The sequence below is a fragment of the Bactrocera oleae genome, chromosome 5, assembly GCF_042242935.1.
Source record: "Bactrocera oleae isolate idBacOlea1 chromosome 5, idBacOlea1, whole genome shotgun sequence".
NCBI lineage: Eukaryota > Metazoa > Arthropoda > Insecta > Diptera > Tephritidae > Bactrocera > Bactrocera oleae.
This window is the reverse complement of record NC_091539.1, coordinates 74,355,547-74,375,707: the sequence shown is the minus strand read 5'-3', so window position 1 is coordinate 74,375,707 and position 20,161 is coordinate 74,355,547. Positions and strand designations below refer to the sequence as shown.

The window sequence follows — 20,161 nt, the reverse complement described above, 5'->3', positions numbered from 1 at the left end:
GTCGAGTATGATACCACTCCCGTCGTGACGCCTAGCCTGGCTCCAATGGCCTATAATCATGAGCCAGCTGACCGTAAGCATTGCCTCATACCTCATTTGTATATGTATTGGCCGTATGTCCAATATAACCTCCAGAACCTTTGTTGATGTAGTTTGCAATAATCCCCAGCAAGCAGGCCTTTTATTCCTGTACCAGACGTTAATAAATTAATAAAAATATTTAGTGAAATGAATTGGCAAATGTGTCGTGTTTGAGTAAATTTTAAAGGAATACTTTTATCTGTAGTCAACATAATGACCAATAAGGATGATTATATTTTTATATAAACACAAATGAACATAATAAATAATCGACAAACCATACCAAAGAGAAGTAACGGTAAAAACTTGGCGTAACCTCTAATTCTATCATTTTTGGGGTTCAGCATGGTTATCATCCGTTATATTAGTTAGTTATTTAGTTTTAGTAACAATAAAATTAGTTATTTCTGGAGACATTGCAACTATTTTAAATCGTCTTTATAATCCACTCAACTTGTAATTGATTCATCTTAATTCTACTCTACTTTATTCTCACTAAAGTTATTTCATTTGCCTTCTCTAATTATACTAGTATCATTTTCTTTATAGACATGATTCAATGATAGAGATAAAATGGCACATGTTGGGAGAGTAAAAAAAGTTATACCCCCCATATATTTGCACATACATACACATACATATATACATGTGTGTATGTATTTGCAAAAGTATTCAAAACCATTTACAAAAGCTTTGAGTTGAATGAAATTCACAAAAGAGCTTTCGTTTTCCCTGAAGTGAAGAAAATCGCTAATGTGCAAGCAGTACCTATAAGAACGTCAAATAAGATTTATAATAGAGTGGCAAAAGCAGAAGTGAATGACATATCAGAATTTGATGTGTTTTAATAAATTAATAAATTTCAATAACCCAACCGAAACAAACACTATAAAACTCAAAAGTGTGAAAAGAAATATATCGTAACTACTTTAATATAGAAGTATATGTCCATATGTATATGTGTTTACAAAAATTATAACCAATTGATATATAAGGACATATTGAAATATCATTGAAACGATCCCAATTATATCAGTAACTCCAACAACAATAGATTCATCAAAATGTCATGGAGATATACGGTACAAATAATCTTTTACGTTGAAATACTTATTTGATTGCATGTATGCATATTTTTCCATATGCGTAAATATACATACATATGTACATTCTCGTTTATGCATGCAATGTGCATGCATCACGTTTAGTGAAGTGAAACACAGCCTCAATATTCATTTTGGAAAGGAAAATAATTATAACTTGGTTCTAATAATAATGAAATATATTCAAATACTCATATTCACTAAGAATATGCTATATATAAGTTGTATGTATGTGCATATGTATATAAAATTCTTTACATTTACTTAAAGCAAATTCATTGAAGTTGTTAGGAGGCGAACGTCAGTTTTCTTCATTTGATTAAGATGTTTAAACATACATATGTACGAGTACGTGAAATTGATGTGTTTTTTGTGAATTTGTTGTGTTTCTTACTATCATTGTTCTTGTTTTTGTGCTGCTGCTCTCACCTTGTATATATTCACCTTACATACTTATGTATGTAATATTTATTATGTTCAGGTATATACTTAGCAACAATCCGCAAAATAGCAATGTTGTGCAAGGCTAAAGTTTATAGGTATGGTAAATATAATTACATACATACATTCGTATGTATAGTTCCCTAAATACATGCTATGGTAAATATAATAACATACATACATACGTATGTATGGTTCCTCAAATACATGCGCAGATATAACATTATCAATAATAAATATGAATAGTAGTAAACAATAGCTGTCGTTTGTCTCTATTAGTTTGCGTTAGTCAGAACCTTCCCTTTGTTCCAAATCAACAGCAAATAACAAAGCTTTTCATATGTATTATTTTTTAATTTTTAATAAAAGAATTACCGCCTACAAACTAACCAATTAACATATTGAATGAATATTGTTAATTTATTATTATTTCTAGATTAAAAGCTTTAACATTGATGTGTATTCCACACATGGTAATGTGTATCCATTTTTGTGGATTGCAACTAAAACGTTAAATAACTGTAATACAAAGTTTTTTGCATAACTGCTAAATATCACTAGCAAAGTTTCTGCTGGAAAATCAAACTAACAGAAACTAACAGAAGAAAGCATATGTTGAGAGCGTAAAAAGCTGAGAGAACGCTAGTTTCTGCTAGTGAAATTTCAACTAGCAGAAAATAGCTACTGCCATATGAAGAAACAGCTGTTAAGACACAAGTGTAAACAAGCGAGATTCGACGTATTTGCTTTGATGTTTTTTGTTTTCATTTTAATAGTTTTGGAACGTGAAAATAAAAATGTTAGCGATTAATTTTCAAGTGTTGATATGATGTGATTACTAAAAACAACATTTTCTTACTGGCTTGCTTTATGAGTGGGAGGCAATTTCATCGAAGCTAAATCGAATTCTCATAAGTAGAGATTCTTATAGTTCCACGCCTTAAAATGCATGCCATAATAATATATGTAAATCAATGACAACATACTTATGTACATATATACTCTGTACATAGATATTTATATATAATGCTTACAATTACCTATGTATATATTTATATAAAAAATATACAATTTTCAGCCCCCCAATGACAAGTATAGCACCAATATTGGGGAAAGATACAGTCCGTTGTATTACCAGGTATATTTTTATATTTTCTTTGCTTGTGTGTATTCAATGCAATGTTTGGGAATAAAACAAAGCAGCTTTGAAAAAATGTATAGATAAAATATAATGTTTGCAAGAAATTAACGAAACTGAAAAAAAATACTATATGATAGTAATATATATTTACTATAGCATATGGGCAAATTTAAATTTAAATGAATATATTAAAAGCCCGGATCTAGTTCGAAATTAGTATAGTACCTAAATTCCGATTCTGGAAGAACTTACATATACACATTTGTAAAGAGTTTTTTACCATACATTTCTTTATACAGGGAACTAATTTTTTCATCTTTCCATTGCGATGCTTTTATGCTGTTACAAAAATTAGTAAGTGAGCAAACATATTGCAATTTGTCAAAAAGATTACGAAAATATAAAATTAGCAAATAATACGGAATGAATTTCGTCGGAAACATGGAATATTACATACATTTAATACAATTCGACATTGCTCAGTTGAAGCCAGAATCACTTTCCTAAATGATTCATATACTCGTATGGTACATATACAATACATATTTATATGTTTATAGTTTTGACCATGAATTCTCGTTGGTCGTTAGACTTATGTATTAACTTTATTTTTTTTTAGCACACTCACCAAATATAAATAGTCTGGTGTCAGGAATTCTTATTTAGAAAATATTTTGGATATTTGCCAACGGCCATTTTCATTATGAAATAAATTTAGACACTGTTAGGTGTATCAATTTAAAATAATGTGTATGTAAGTCTTGAAAACTTTAAAGAAACAAAATAAATTGTTTATATTTTTATACGTTCCTTTCGCTTTCTGCCTCACAAACAAAATGTGCTAAACATAGAATTTTTAGCAAGAGCAATGTATACATAGTACATCAATAAAAAGAAATTAGGTAAAAGAGGGGAAAATATACTCCACTTTGAAAAAAAGGATATACTTGTAGTAGAGCATTATTGTATTCGCGTTCATTATAGTACAAACAACATACTTAAAAAAAAGTAAATAAAGAAAAGCTTGTATTCCGAAGGTCTAGAAAACTTTATTATACAAAATTCCTAAAAGGCGACTTAATTAACAATAATTTACATATTCATTACATTCGCTCTTAAGCGAGACATGGATCGATATCTCTAAATTTTGATAAGCAAAGTTTTATTAAGATGTCTCGTACTCAAACGTAAAAGTGGAAATATATTTACCTATATATTTTGAGAACTACGTAATATAATCTTTCATAAACTATCAGATTGCGTGAAAACGCAAAATTTAACCAAAATGACCACTTCCGTATAAGGTACTTCTGTTTAATATCAAAATATTTTATTTCACTAAAAATAAATCAAAACTCAATAAAGAAATTGTAACAAAAATTTAAGAAATAATTCCATATCAGCCGTTAAACATATATGCCGAAAGTAATGATCTCTATCGCACCAATTAATTTGAACAGTGAATATGATAGATAAATCAATAAACATCTACTTGTATACCGATATAGGTTAAAGTATTTTTTGAGTAAAACGGATTAAAAACATTTTTTATAGTATTATATGGACACTTCTTTATTTTATTAACGCACCTTTACAAAAAATAACAAAAAACCTTTTTTATAGCATTCTATGTACAATTTTTATATTATTAAAGCAACCTTACCACTAAATTACAGTTAACACAAAGAAAGTAAGTAAATAGGTACGAAAGTTCTCTAATTTAAGCCTCTAAGAAATGACCGACCGACTTTTTTCTCCGTAAGAATTGGTTATATTTAGGTGAATATAGGTTTTGATTAAAATTTTAGTACAAATCGAGTTTCTTTGAGTTAAGAAGGTATACTGATATATAATATTAATGTTCCTATATCTCACTTATCTATATAATTATAATTATTTGAATATTTGACAATTTATACATACATATATGTATGAATGTCAGCCAATGAGTTTTACGGATAAATATATTAGTTGTGTTTGATTTACTATATTAAGGTATTTTATAAAAAATTTTAGAAACTGCTTAAGTAAGCCGGTGCTTTTTGTATAAGGTAATTTAATGCTAAAACTCGTATTCGGTGTGCCACTGCACTAGTAAAGGATACTGACTTTCGGCGTTACATGTTCGATTATGAATATATATTTATACATATGTATTGGATTATAACATGAATGAAATAACACAATTGGTAAATAGTGTATATAAGTATACATTTGTGTCTAATGTATTTCCCATACATTAATTTTTCAACATGTTCTATTTAAGGACAGACTATTCACATTCAAATTATACTTGCATTAAATTGAACGGCTTCAATATTGTTTATTTTAAAGCCACAGAGTCGATTGGATAATTCAGACCAAACAACAGGCCGTCATTTGCAAAGAGTCTTATATTATTCAATGACACCTTGCAGGAACCTGACAGGGCTACGAAGAACAGAATGCGCCTTACATGATGTTGACTGTGATGAAGTATATCCGGGTATTTACATTGGTGATGTGTAAGTAGTAATGTGAAAATAAATTATATTTATGTCTAAATTCTGTTTCTGTGAATGTTGTAAGCTACCGATAATAGATGAATTGAATTTATTTCAAAAAGAGTCTGCTGAAATGTTTGTATCTACTGTCACATTTCATTCATCGTACATCCAGTAATGTAAATATATAATTGGTCCGTACATCACAATTAGTTTTACGTTGTTCATGTCCAATGAAAGCTTCTTACTGCACAATTTAATTTTTTGGTAGTTTCAATAAAGCCTTCTAGAATTTTAATTTTTTTCTCGTCAATAAAAAAGAAATGCAAAATATTGCATTACGGAGACGTTTTCTTATAAGGGTGTTAATATAATGTTAATGCCTAAATATGTACTTACCTAAAATTTCATTTACATTCAATTTGTGTGTTAAGCGAAATATGCTCACCTAACTTTGCTTAAATATTCCGCAAACTAATATTCTCATATTCAGTACATGGAGATTAGAAGAAGATGCTATATGACACTATTTGTTTAAATTTATGTATTAAATGTTAGCACATTTATTAAAAAACCGTATTTTTATTGGGTACGCATTTAATCAAATTACTTTCTGAATTATTACTCAAGTTATTGCCTCCACTGACAGCGGATATGGAAACATGCGCCGAAGTGAACTCTAATATTCCACATCGATCTTCGTATGATTAAAGCTTGGTGACAAAATTGTCAAGTTTAATTCGGCTTAGATTTCTATTTAAATCCAATAAATCAATTAAACTCCAAAATGGGAACATGTATATGTAAATACAGTTAGTGACAATAAACTGGAATCAAAATTTTATTCACAACTATTTCAAAGTGCTACCACAGTTCTTAAAAGGAAACAATTACTTTTTATAGTTATTAAAATTTATTTTAAACATTTCAAAAGGAAAAATGACTTAATAAAAATTTAAGTATTATCAGCAGAACACATTTGAAGGAACTTCAATTGACAATAAAATATAATCATGGAACCAAAATTCGTAAACAGTAGAAATTTAATTTAACAAGTAAGGAAGGGCTAAGTTCGGATGTAACCGAACATTTTATACTCTCGCAAAGTCAAATGGTATACTCGTTTGAGATTTCTTTGTGGATTGACTGATATTTTCGGTAGAAGGTCAACTATAGGCACTGGGGTCCACATATTTAGTACTTAGGGGCTTGAACAGTTTTGGTTCGATTTAGACAATTTTTGGTCACAAGGTGGCATACTTTAAACGTATTATTCACGCAAAGTTTTACCCCGATATAATCATTGTTGCTTGATATGCATAGTGGAAAGTGAAAGAATCAGATGGAATTGAAAATGGTGTTTCATGGGAAGTAGGCGTGGTTGTAGTCTGATTTCGCCCATTTTCGCACTATGACATAGAAACATAAAAAGAACGTTATGCACTGAATTTGGTTGAAATCGGTTGAGCAGATCTCAAGATATGGGGTTTCACCTAAAAGTGTGCTGTGCCACGCCCACTGACTAATTTTGAACGCGGTTCCTATAAAGTCATCTTATACCATCTCAGAGATAAAATTTAATGTCTCTGGCGTGTTTAGTGCTTGATTTATTGCGCTTTTAGTAGTTTTTAACAGTACCGTTATATGGGGAGTGGGCGGAGTTGCCACCCGATTTCAACTATTTTCACACCGTCAATAGAAGTGCTAAAAACATTTGCTTCCAGTGAATTTTGTTATTATAGCATTAGCGGTTTAGGAGATATGCACATTAAACCTATTAGAGGCGGGACCACGCCCACATTTTAACTGCAGATGCCCCTTTCTAATGTGATCCTGTGTACCAAATAACAGTCTTGTATCTTATTGCGGAGCTTAGTTATGGCAAGTTATTTGTTTTTGATTAATGGCGTTTTGTGGGCGTGGCAGTGGTCCGATTACGCCCATCTGCAATACCAACCGTCTCACGGTACCATGAAACATGTCTACCAAGTTTCATAAAGATATCTCAATTTTTACTCAAGTTAGAGCTTGCACGGACGGACGGACAGACGGACGGACGGACAGACAGTCACCCGGATTTCAACTCGTCTCTTCATCCTGATCATTTATATATATATAACCCTATATCTAACTCGATTAATTTTAGGTGATACAAACAACCGTTAGGTGAACAAAACTATTATACTCTGTAGCAACAGGTTGCGAGAGTATAAAAATGCATATAAGTTAGAAATTTGTTGTAAAACCTTTATTTGCGAGTACCGCAGCGCACCTTTTCGGGATAGATTTCACTAGAGCTTTACAGATTGAATTTGTTATTGAATACCCCGCTTTTTGGACTTTTTTCCATAGTTCCTCCAACTTTTCCTTTACAAAGTTTCCACAGGTTTTTATAGGATTTAGATCTGGAGATTGCGCCGGCCAAGTCATAACGTCGATTCCTTGATCCTGTACCCAAGTCTCGACTACACTCAAGGTATGGTTATGCTGGAACTACCAAACAAACGGCATGTTCCACTCAGCATAAGGAAGCATTACATATACTTAAATTATAACATATACTAAAACTCTAAAATAATGGTCCACGAGGGTCGGCTTTAGTATACCGTCCCAGCCTTTCGGGGATAAAATGGGTATGGACGGATAGAGGAGATCCTCCAGATCAAGAATATATATAGATATAGCCGCGGGAAACGCCAACCATTTTGTTATTGTCAAAATTAATAAAATTGAAGAATGATTTAAATATGGAAATAAAGCTATTTTTGCAGTATCTAATATAAAAAAAATTTCTAAAAACGAATTAGTCAAGTGTTAATGGATATAAAAGTGAAAAATATAAGTGTATAATTAATTTTAAACCTTTTATTTTCATTTCATTTTAAACAAATAGTTGAAATTTTCAACTTTAAACGTAAATATCTCGACAACTATAAGTTTCCCGCGGCTATATCTGTATATTTTCTTGATCTGGAGGATCTCCTCTATCCGCCCATACCCATTTTATCCCCGAAAGCCTGGGACGGTATACTAAAGTTTTCCCGTCCATGACTCCGTAAATCCAAAACAGGGGTTCAACTCCGTACCACGAACATAATACCCATATCTTGATATTACCACCCCCGTGTTTGAAAGGCTTCGTCGGTGATTCATTTCAGTATTCTTCGGACGTCGAACACAATCTTTTCTATTGCTACCTACCATATTTATTTTAGATTCATCGAACCAAGGGATCTTACATCCTGAGACGTCGTTTTTCGTGACAGTCTCTCAATTTTCATTTTTTGGAGGTTTCAAAGCAGTAAACACATATTTTCAGGATCTTTTTATAGTTTTTGAAATTTCCTTTGGGTATATCTGTTATTTCGCAATTTTTATAAGCCTTCTACGAATAACATTTAATTGTAAGAAAATGTCGAGTTTTAACAAATATCTTACAATATACTTTTTTACTAAATAACGCCTACAATTGATAATTTTATTCCTTAATTCTATTTTTTTGTCGTGACAAATGCATACTTTTATTCAATTTGACCACAAAGCTAACCAACATAGTGTTTTAAAAGATAAATATTGTAGGAATCGATTACAGGCAAAACGTATCCGAAATTTATCGGACAAATAATATAAATTGTTAAATGTTTCGGAACCATCTATTAAGTTTTATTTTATTATCAGTAACTGTACATATGTAGTATATGCTTCTTACGAAATTTTGGAATACTACTTAATGCCTAAAACTTCTTACAATCGAATTACCGAGAAACTTACTAGATTACAAATATATACCTTAGGTGGAAATTTAAGTAATTATTTATTTTATTTCAATTCGACAATGTAATAATCTCTATAATCTCATGTATGTATGTAAGTATGTATGTAAGCGAGCAATACAACGTTAAAAAAATATACATATGGTAAAAGGAAATTAATTTTTTCTCAAAATATACAATAAAAAATCCTCATTCTATACACTCCCCCTGTTGTTAAATAATTATCTATTTTATAAGTTTAATAATGCCCATATGTATTACAAATAATTGTTATTAAAGCATTTATAATCGATTATAATAATATATGACGCTTATACTATTTTATGTTCTGAACATGACAATATTATTATATTTTCTTTATTATAGAGCTGCGGCAAAAAACAAATCATTTCTACGAATGATGGGCATTACACATGTGCTCAATGCGGCTGAGGGTTGCCGCTACGGTCAAGTGGACACTGGACATAGTTACTATCGCGATATGCCAAGCATAAGGTTTGTTTAAATGATCATTTTTAGGTGACTAAGAAGGTTAGTCACAAACAATGATCAGAGTTTAGTTAACTAATCAAACAAATACACATAATAATAATTTTAATGTTTGATCATAGGTAGTGACTAACGACCAAAAAAGATGCGTTTACTAAAACATCATTTTAATTTTTTTAAATAAAAAAATTTAACTTGTTAATTGGTTAAGTACGTAGTATATGAAAACTGTTTAGTATTTATAGGCCATTGACAGTTTTTTATGTTGCCTCTTCTCATTCTTAATTTCACTGTGTCGTGATATATTATATTATATTTTTTCATAATTGTTAAATCATATGAAATGCGAAAATTCTCGAAATTTTTGTAATTTTCACAAATGGGTAACAATAACATTTTCATATAGTATTTACAAAAATACAAGCACACAGCCAAAATAAGGCAAATAAATTTACCGTTAATGGCAACAGCTTGGCCACAATTTTCGAATTCACAATAAATACCGCTACATTTGGGTAGGCATGGATGCCATGGAATAATATTTGATACATCATACATAATTAAAAAATATATATATTATATATTTTACGCATTGTCAAAAATTTTATTTTGGCAGATGTGATTATTTGTCGAAAAATTTGAAAATCTAGCAAAAAAAAATAAAAATGCATTGAAGCGTATTCGTTATGGGTCTATAATTTGCTATCAGAACCCACAAAAAATTAATTAATAAAATAATTAATCATAATAAATTTAGCACATATGTATGTATGTATTTAGTATATACTAATAAACAACTTTTGTTAAAATTATTATATATCGAAATTAATTAAAATTGTATGGCTTTGTTGGTTTATCGATCTACAACCTTTTTTTTATCACAAATCCCTATTTTTGATAAACAAAATATAACAACATTGTAGAAGAAACAACAAAGATACTATTTTCAGATATATGGGCTTTCCAATGGTTGACGCACCTACAACAGACATATCCCGATACTTTTATGTCGCAGCGAAGTTTATTGACAGCGCCATCAGCAGTGGAGGTGAATAAAACCAAATACATGATTTGCCTATGCAACTAACTACTTTGCTTATTCTAGGGAAAATACTCGTTCATTGCTTGGTGGGCATGTCAAGGTCCGCCACATGCGTACTTGCTTACCTGATGATTTGCCGCAAAATGACCGCCTCAGACGCGATACGAAAAGTTCGTATGCGTCGCGAAATTCGACCAAATGAGGGTTTTCTGCAGCAATTAGCTGATTTGGATATGGAGCTTAAAAGGAACAAAAATTATCAATACTGAGTTTTGAAAACTTATTGACTACTTTTTTAACAGAATATTCGAACGTTTAGTACAACTGGCAATAGAATTTAGAAGCACTAATAAATGGATTCTAAAATACTAAAAACATACATACATATATGTATAAACACATATGTTTTAGATTTATAAAATTTTTACTCGATTTTAGTATTTTTTGAAGAGTACTTGTTTAGTATAACAAAAATAAGTATTAAGGTTTTGTTCACGAAAAGTGTGTTTTTAACACCTAAAACTAATTTACATAGGTATAATATATAAATTTGGTCAAATGAGAGATCGCGGTACACGTATTCCTTGACAAGTGAGTATTACTTTCAAATTTGTTAAATGACATTAACTTGACATCCTTACGTTCCAGTGTGAATATGAGTGATATCAGATTACAACCACATCCCATTCACCATATGACACCATTTTAAATTCACTTAGACTCTTATATTATTACAATAGATAAACCACAGATTTATGTTAAAGTTTCTATGAGTTTAGTTTACAAAAACCTTAACAATTGACAAAACTACTCGAAAATCTTATGTATGTTCAATTCTTCGTTTCTTAAGAATAGGGTTAATGAACATGCAATGTGTGCATGGATTAGTTTTGATGCCAATCTTTTTAATGTATAAATGTTGCGGTAGTTGAGCCTTGCTGGGTAACGTATTAGTTTTCGGAGTTTCGGTTGATTTTCTGCAGTATATCTTCGTCAATAAGTGAAATATCATAACAAAATTTAGGACACTTATTATCTTGGAACATACTGTAGTGTAATTTGGAAAATGCATGAAATCGGCATTATGCATTACTCCAGCCTCCATACTTTAACTATAAGTATTTTCAATCTTCTGATTGACTTTATGGCGAATATACAGTCATGTTCACTTAATTAGATGCACTTATGAAAGGAAATGCTGATTAGAATGACTATATATGTATTCTAAAATATACACACATCGAAATATTATTTCAGTTCATGGTATTTCGAACCTGTAAAATTTAAGCAGCTGTATAAAGTGCTCATTTATTGATTCACTTGAATAGAGGCACTAACCAAATAAGAAAAAAAATTAATACATACGGAAAAGCATAAGTTAGCGGCAACTATGTAAACGAGTATATATTTTTTTTAATCTGGAGGACTTCCTCTATCCGTACATACCCATTTTAATCCCGAATTCTGGGGATGCTATTCTCAATCCCAACCAATATTAAAATTAGGATACTGTTTTTTGATGTAAAAAATTTAAATCCGCAACTTTATAGCTGTGAAGACATCTATGAGAATAATTCGATTTGAAAATTTTCAATTTTCAACATTTTTGCACACAGCTTTAACAGTTTCCAAATACTTCCTTATAATAATTTTAAAAATATCGAGTGGCAAATCAATGAGTCGAAGATTGTTATTTTGAACAAAATAAGGTGGCATCACTCGAATATTTTATTCAATTTAATTTAGGCATGTTGGTTGTGTTATTTGTGAATATTATCCTTTTCAATAATTTTGTAGAATAATATCGAAGTAATGATTGAATACTAATTATTTTGTGTCGTATTTAAAGTAATATCAATTTTTTTTAAATAATACGTAAGCAAATTTATATTAGTGTACTACAGTGCATAATTCTGCATTGCTAGTTGAAATATGCTGGTGGTATCAAAACGAACTAAAATGGGCCCATGAATGAAAGGAAATAGGCGAAATCATATGTATGTAAGTAGATGTGCACATGAAAATAAACATCAAAATGAGTAGGTATATTGTATGGATCAAGAATGATAGAATACATATGTATACATGCATATATGAGGAGGTTCGGGAAAACTTTAGTTTAGCATCCCACGATTTCAGGGATAAGAGGGGTATGGTTGGATAGAGGAGATTCTCCAGATCTCGAATATTATTGCCGCCGGAAACTTATAGTTTTCGAGATATTTGCATTTTAAGTTGAAATATTCACAAATTTCATTTTACAATTTCTCGATTTATGGTTATCTTTTCTTTTATATTATGCACTTATTACACACTAACACTTCAATACAATGTTTCTATATATTGATTTTATATTAAATATTTAAGTATTTGTTTTAAATAAGCATTTAATTTTTACACAATTTTCGTAATATGAACCATAACAAATGGGTTCCATGTTGTCAGATAATAAGTGTATTCGTGATCTGGAGAATCTCCTCTATCCAACCATACCCCTCTTAACCCTGAAATCGTGGGATGCTAAACTAAAGCCCACCTAAAAAAGATTTACAAAAATGTTGGCTAAATATTTCATTCTTGTATTCTCTCTAAATAAAAATATTCAAATTATTAGTTCGTAAACAATCACTAAAAAAATAACAAAAACTACGGGAATAATTATCAACTTAAAATGCAAATATCTCGAAAATTATAAGTTTCCGGCGGCTATAATGATCTGGATAATCTTCTCTATCCAACCATACCCCTCTTAACCCTGAAATCGTGGGATGCTAAACTGAAGCCCACCCGAAAATTTTGTAAAAATTAAATGCTTATTTAAAGCAAATACTTAAATATTTGATATAAAATAAATATGTAGAAACATTGAAGTGAAAAGTTAGTGTATAATAAGTGCATAATATAAAAGAAAAGATAACCATACATCGAGAAATTGTAAAATGAAATTTGTGAAATTTTCAACTTAAAATGCAAATATCTCGAGAATTATAAGTTTCTTAACCCTGAAATCGTGGGATGCTAAACTAAAGCCCACCCAAAACTACTTCATAATCAATATCTAAAATCTGTGGTCAGCGCACCTACGTGGCCTTGATTTTACCAATATTCCGATTGGGGTTTGCGGAATGTTGCTCCACGCCGTGTTTAAAGTTTTAAAAAGTTCTTCTTGGTTGCGGAAACGTAGATCTAAAATTGTCTGTTTTAAAATACTGAACAGGTTCTCGATTTCAGTTAAGTCCGATGATAGAGTCGGCCTCCCTATGGTCCAACCCCGTCGAAATTGCTCGTTTCTTGAGCCTCCCGTTAGATGACCTCGGCGACAACGAACCTGGAGCTTATCACCCAAACGGGGACTAGGTAACCGTTACAACAACAACAACAACATGATAGAGTCGGCCAATCAAGATAAACTTTTACCAATTTAGATGTGTGTTTCGGGTCGTTATCATATTGAAAGACCCAACATTCAATTAAATGTTACAAATTTGTTAAAATAAAGTTTTACCGTCGCCTGGAAATATTTTCCCAGTCTTGTGTCTTGCAAATTGCGAGGTTATGAAACTTTCGGTTATATCCGAATTTAGCGATTGTGTGTGTATATGAATAAGACAATGGGTTATGCTATAATATAATTTTCTTAGTATATCCCTATAAATTTTTTCAAGGTAAAAATGCAGAATGAAATTTTTTCTGAAGACATAAATGCCGGCACTAACTCGGACATTGCTCCAAACTCCACACCTGTATATGATATCGCTGAATTGGTGACTATTAATCGTGGAAAAGGCAATTATACTTGTGTAGGGGCTGATATTATATTAAGAGATCGTCATAAATGGTACGGAGGTCGTAGCAATTGGAACGTGCAAAATGGAAACCAGGTAAATCTCTGTGTACCTGCTCTTAAAGGTTGTCATAATAGGCTACTTAAAAAGTTTTTATGACAGGTGAAGTGGTCACGTAAAAATATCACTGCGACAATGGAAAGATTTGAACCTACAGGTGATCCTCCTCGATCTCCATGTTTAAATTATGGACTTGCTGCCACCGTTGTTGCCTCGATTAAAGAAGAAACAGATGATGTGCAAATTTTAAACCCTTTCAATGGAACATCAAAAGATATTGAGTCCCTGGGCGCTGTTGATTCAGTAGATCACGTTTATTCGTACGCTTATTATGAGCCTCGAGTAGTGAAATGTCATACAAATATCTCTCAGAAAGAAATAATAGGAAAATGTAAGAATGAACAGATGAATTCTCGGCAAAATATATTGTTAAAAGGGGTTCGTTCTAAAGCAAGTAGGTTCGATAAAGCATATTTTTCCTTGGACGATCGTCATACTTATACAACCCATTATGGAACAATGGAAAATTTGTATGAAGAAGTTAACGAAAAAAGTGTAAAAAATGTACTTTGTGACAATCGTATTTCAATATCTGCAAATAGCGTGAAAGAAGAAATTTTACGTGTACAACGCAATCACTTCCGAGTATTAGAAGAGCTTAATTTATCACTGGAAGCTTTAATTATGCCACCTAAACTGACCTCAAGCAACTTAAGGGAAACTGCAGAAAGTATTGTGCACTGTCAAGGGGCTGGAAGCGGTTTGTCGTTGGCTGTAGTGACCTCAAATAAAATATTACCTCAGAAACGTAAATTTGGTTTGATTGGAGGAGGTTTATCTTCCTTATCTTTATCAGGTCATCGCAATAAATTTTCAAGTACAAGCATTGAAGATGTTGCAGAGACTTTTCAATCGATGGACCTAAAAGATAGTTGCCAAAATTCGTATAATAATGTGGAAGTTGATGAAGAAGATTTGGACAGCGGATTTAGTGGTAGTGGCATTAGTAGCGGTGCTAGTTACAATGAAAGCTTACGGTACAATAAAACTAGTGGTACCCCGAAGACACGCCACAATGCTTTTCCAAAAAACTCCTATTGTTCATCCCCACCGTCAAATGAGTTTACAAGAAAAAATAATGTGACATCTCAAAAATCTACCTCTGAAACAAATAAACAATATAGCGAAAATTTGCTACCAAAGATAAAAGGTCATGAAATCACTTCATTTAATAGTTCTCATCATTATTTGGATTTGAATCATTTATATATGCGTTCAACACCAAAAGCACTTTCAACTAGTTCTAAATATGCAAATAACTTTTAAACTGAAAATCCGTGAAATTGTGGTAAGTACATCATGTTAATCGTATTAAAAACTATTATTTTTCCTTTCATAAACAGAAAAATGCCAATAAAATTTTTTTTTAAAACTCTTCTATTCTAGCTTATCTAACTAAAAGCACAATAAAACAAGAAAAACGTTAACTTCGGCTGCACCGAAGCTATAATACCTTTCAGGTCAGGTACATTTCTTATAGCGTAAATGTTCGGTCAGTTTATATGGCAGCTATAAGCTATAGTTGTCCGATACCGACGATTTCAACAGCTTCTTGGGGAAAGAAGGACGTGTGCAAAATTTCAGATCGATGGCTCAAAAACTGAGGGACTAGTTCGCGTATAACAGACGAACCACTACCGCTACCACAAATATTAAACTTTCAAAAATATAAGTAAAAATTCGTGTCATTTACCTATTGATATAAGATAACACTAATTAAATTTAATGATTAATTATTGTATTTAAAAACAGAATGTTTGTTACGCTTTAAAACAAAATATATTCTCTAGGTCTTGTGAAAAAAATTATTTCGGCAGATAATATTGTTTGTCGAAAAATTTCAAAATGTAACAAATTTAACAATGTAACCGTTATTTGTTTTTGTTAATAATCTTTGGTTTTTATTTAGGGAATTCGCACGCGAGAAGATAGTTTTATAATAAATGGAAGAGGGACTTGTTTTTGAGAAGGTTTTTTATAATATTAATTTGATTTTCCCGGAAATTATATGCTTTCTAGAACAAAATAACCCACTATTTTTGCTGTGTAGAATATTTTGAGGATGCTGCTCGAAAAATTTCAGTGAAACGCAACGGGACTATGGGATAAGCATGTGTTATTACTATGTTTGTTCGTTCATACTTTAAATTATTCGGTTTTCACTTATTCATTATTATATTTATTACTTCCTTATTTTTTACTTCCAGTTAATTATTTCATGACGCTTACGTTATTTTCGAATACAAAGAGGGTTATGTGTCGTTTGCATTGTACCATATATTTTAGTTATACTGAACTGAGTTTTGAAATATTTGGCGTAGATGCGTTTAGTTATATACTTGTACAAAAAAAAATCGATATAAAGTCGGCTCCCTTATTTTCGCAGGAGGGGCTCCATATGATAAGCTATTTACTAAATTTATTGAGATAACATTTCTGCCTTTATGATACAATAATATACAGTAATAAATTTAAAACATAAGTTTTAAAACAGCATCCCTATGTCGAAATTAACTGACCAGACTTCAGGTTTGACAATATACTCTCCCAACTTTCCGCCCCCTGTCCTTTTGCATCATTTTCTAAGTATTTCGGAATGAAGTCAAAGTGTGCGAGGATTCCTAAGTGCCCAGCCTCAGCTTCTCTGAGTTTGTAGGCAACTTTTGCAGACTTATACCTTCGAGCGAGTACAGAGTCTGGCAAAATAATTTTTTTAACAAAAATATATAATTTATTTTTAATAATAATCCTTTCTAATACCATATGGCATGTATGTGTACAAAGTTTCATGATGATCGGTTACATAGTTTCGACGTGAAAGCGTAACAAACATATTTACATTCACATTTATAATATCAGTATGGATTTTTATATAATATATTCATTAATACTTTTACAATTTTTATGAACTAATATATTATACACCTCGAAATACTGGGCGTTTGTACTGCGTACGGCGTAAGAAAAAATCAATGACAATTTTATTTGTATTTAATCCTTTTCAGAATTTTTGCGACATAAATAAGGAAATGTAAGCACGCATGTTTATGATGTGAGAAGATTCACATATTTATGTGTTATACTTCTATTCCACATGAGTATTATTAAACTATGGTAAAATAAGATTATGAAAGTATGTAGTTGTATGAAGAAATTCAGAAACCTATAAAAATTTTGTTTGTATTTATCTATAAAGAAGCTGAAACAAATGTTTAATTATCTATACATAAATAAAAGCCATCAATAATGAAAAAAGACATTTATTTTTACAAAATGAATGAAAAGAACAGAAAAAAATTCGAAAGAATCGGAATTTTAACGATATATATATTACATTACAACAAGTACAACATTACAAAAAATAAGTAAGGATGGGCTAAGTTCGGGTGTTACCGAACATTTAATACTCTAGCAATTTGACGGGAAAATACCTACAGGTCGTGACAAAACTTCATACTAAAAAATTTTGTGTAAGAACTAAGCATTAATTATTCGTCATTTGAAGGGATCACAATCAGCTTTGGTATCTTATTCACGTAAATTATGGATCTTAGGTGTAATTAGTTTCATTATTATATTTTGCTTCGTGTTCGAAATATTTATATTAAAATCAACCTATTTTACGAAATAAAAAATATTTGACACCAGGAAATGGTACCAAAAAAGAACGTTCTCTAAGTTTCATAGTTAAAGTTCACAGATTGGCCGTTCTTTCGGTAAATAGTCGGTCATAAGTACTCAGGATCACAATCGGTATCTGAGGGTGATAGGTTATGATCCGATTTCGACTATAGGATTTCACATGAAGGTGTGCAGCACCACGCCCATTGTCCAGTTTTTATAGCGGCTCACATGAAATTTCCTCGCACCATATTGGTTGTGAAATTGAGTGCTTTTGGGGTTTTTACTTAGTGAGTTATATGGGGATTTCACCACTTAAACCCCGCCTGTAGAAGTACCGAAAGGATTTGTCATATATAATAGCTTTAGAGATTTGTGAGCCCTATTAGGGGGCCGGGGCTACTACCACTTCTTAAAAGTTTTCAACCCACAGGTGTCCCTCACTTCTGCTAATCCCCTGCAACAAATTACAGTTGTATATCTTAATTTCGTTTCGCTTATTATCGTTTTGTGGCCGTTTCAAGTCTGATTATGGAACATGTGGACAAAGTTTCATAAAGAAATTTAAATTTTTACTCAAGTTATCGCTTGCATGTACAGACATGATTTCAACTCTTCTCTTCATCTTGATCACTTATATATATATAATTCTATATCTACCTGATTTGCTTTAGGCGAAACAAACAACAGTTACGAATAGGTGAGCAAAACTATAATATCCTGTAGGAACATTTTGTGAGATTATATTTAATACAGTGAAAATAATAAAGACGAAAGCCTTAATGCATTTATGAGAACTTAAGGGATAGAACTTGAGGTTTTAACAGTTCCACATGGTGCGTCCATGACAATGTTGTTATATTATTTTTTGAAGTAATAAAATATTCAGATGATTCTAACATGATTTTTGAACATAGGCTTATGATTTGAAATATATTTTTATTTATTTATGAATTGTTTTGACTTTTTACATAATTGAGATATAAACTATCTTTTCTTTTCAGTTGGATCAAACTGAACAAAATGTGCTAAAATTTACTAAAATCCGTTCAGTATTTAGGAGTTTACCCCCTACAAAAAGTGACAAGTAATTTATATACATATATATATATCACCAATATATTTTTATTCTTTTATTATTATTACTATAAATTATTAGAACCATAGCAATTGACTTTATACATACAATTATTTTCTCCTAAATTTTTGCATATATTCTTGCAATAAATAAAAAACAATTAAATTTGCAGCATATTCTTCACTCCTTATTGATGCCTCTCTATTTACGTATCCCAAGAATCCAATAAGAACTTACCTCTTTTTGCCTTTTAAGTACCTTAAGGTAATTGTACCAGGGGTTACACTACATTTATATTTCGGCCAAATGCATAACACCACTATTATTAGGTATTATGTATTACAATTTAGTTAGACATAAGCAAATTATGAATACAAAATTATAATTGTTAATTAAACACGTTTTAAACTTTTCGTGAATATACTTTCCTTGTTTAGTTTATTCTTAATTTTTTTTTTGTCAAATGAAAAATGTCAAAGAGAAAGGATTAAGTGGATTCGAAAAATAGAACACCCTCCATCGTTTTTGTTTCGCGATTTTGTTGAATGTCCTGAAATTAAAACATTTTAAAATAAGAATGAATGAAATGAAATAAGGAACTATGTATGTGATTTAGCTTTCTTAATATATTTCTAAAAAATTATGCATTGGGTTTAGGAAAATCGATATTTTTAGTAAGATATTTATCTAAGTATATCATAGGAAAAATACTACAATAAAAACGTGTTGTAAAAGTGTTTTAAAGATCATTTTTTCTTATATCTAAAGATGTAAATGAAATTATCCCTATTTCCTATCTACATAAACTAGTGTAAAAGGGAAAAAATTCATGGTAGGTTGAAATTCATCGGAAACGAAAGATAAAATAACAAACATTAAAAGAAAAATAAGTTACGGGCGATATGAGGTCGGTAAAAGGAAGGCAGGAATGGAAGGAAGGTTGAATTTTTAAGGGTTAAAAACGGTTTATATCGATTTGCATCAAAATCACGAGTTCCGAAGAA

At 30.9% G+C, this 20,161-nt stretch overlaps 2 protein-coding genes across 17 annotated transcripts; both read left to right on the top strand.

The window, feature by feature from the left end:
- Positions 1-832: 832 nt before the first annotated feature.
- On the top strand, positions 833-10,950 carry LOC106614644 (dual specificity phosphatase 29). 10 transcript variants are annotated; one of them, XM_036365081.2, is made up of 6 exons: positions 833-1,163; positions 2,704-2,763; positions 5,107-5,270; positions 9,389-9,517; positions 10,435-10,559; positions 10,617-10,950. In XM_036365081.2, exons 1-6 carry the CDS (start codon positions 1,146-1,148, stop codon positions 10,820-10,822), a joined length of 702 nt encoding a protein of 233 aa, XP_036220974.1. In that variant the 5' UTR covers positions 833-1,145; the 3' UTR covers positions 10,823-10,950. The 10 variants fall into 10 exon arrangements, with proteins under 10 accessions (XP_036220974.1, XP_014085960.1, XP_014085966.1 ...); XM_014230485.3 differs by having other exon boundaries at positions 834-1,163; positions 5,101-5,270; XM_036365080.2 differs by lacking the exon at positions 833-1,163 and adding an exon at positions 1,494-1,532.
- A 1,374-nt stretch (positions 10,951-12,324) lies between these two features.
- On the top strand, positions 12,325-19,901 carry LOC106614683 (uncharacterized). 7 transcript variants are annotated; one of them, XR_004976949.2, is made up of 5 exons: positions 12,325-12,554; positions 14,195-14,434; positions 14,501-15,746; positions 19,084-19,166; positions 19,330-19,901. XR_004976949.2 is itself a non-coding variant. In XM_036365075.2 (5 exons), the coding sequence occupies exons 1-4, from the start codon at positions 12,525-12,527 to the stop codon at positions 15,722-15,724; spliced, it is 1,434 nt and encodes a 477-aa protein (XP_036220968.2). In that variant the 5' UTR covers positions 12,326-12,524; the 3' UTR covers positions 15,725-15,746; positions 15,845-17,713. The 7 variants fall into 7 exon arrangements, 6 of the variants coding, with proteins under 6 accessions (XP_069965742.1, XP_036220968.2, XP_014086036.3 ...); XM_036365075.2 differs by lacking the exons at positions 19,084-19,166; positions 19,330-19,901 and adding an exon at positions 15,845-17,713 and having other exon boundaries at positions 12,326-12,554; positions 14,501-14,789; positions 14,850-15,746; XM_070109641.1 differs by having other exon boundaries at positions 19,084-19,901.
- The last annotated feature ends 260 nt before the right edge of the window (positions 19,902-20,161 follow it).

What these genes read in the sequence shown, in the direction of transcription:
- LOC106614683 (XM_070109641.1), top strand. Translation starts at nt 12,525, where the DNA reads ATGAAAGGAAATAGGCGAAATCATATGTAT. An exon ending in ATAGGCGAAATCATATGTAT is followed by an intron (nt 12,555 to 14,194) that starts GTAAGTAGATGT and finishes TAATTTTCTTAG; the next exon opens with TATATCCCTATAAATTTTTT. An exon ending in ACGTGCAAAATGGAAACCAG is followed by an intron (nt 14,435 to 14,500) that starts GTAAATCTCTGT and finishes TTTTTATGACAG; the next exon opens with GTGAAGTGGTCACGTAAAAA.
- LOC106614644 (XM_036365078.2), top strand. Translation starts at nt 1,509, where the DNA reads ATGTTTAAACATACATATGTACGA. An exon ending in TTAAACATACATATGTACGA is followed by an intron (nt 1,533 to 2,703) that starts GTACGTGAAATT and finishes TACAATTTTCAG; the next exon opens with CCCCCCAATGACAAGTATAG. An exon ending in GGTATTTACATTGGTGATGT is followed by an intron (nt 5,271 to 9,388) that starts GTAAGTAGTAAT and finishes TCTTTATTATAG; the next exon opens with AGCTGCGGCAAAAAACAAAT.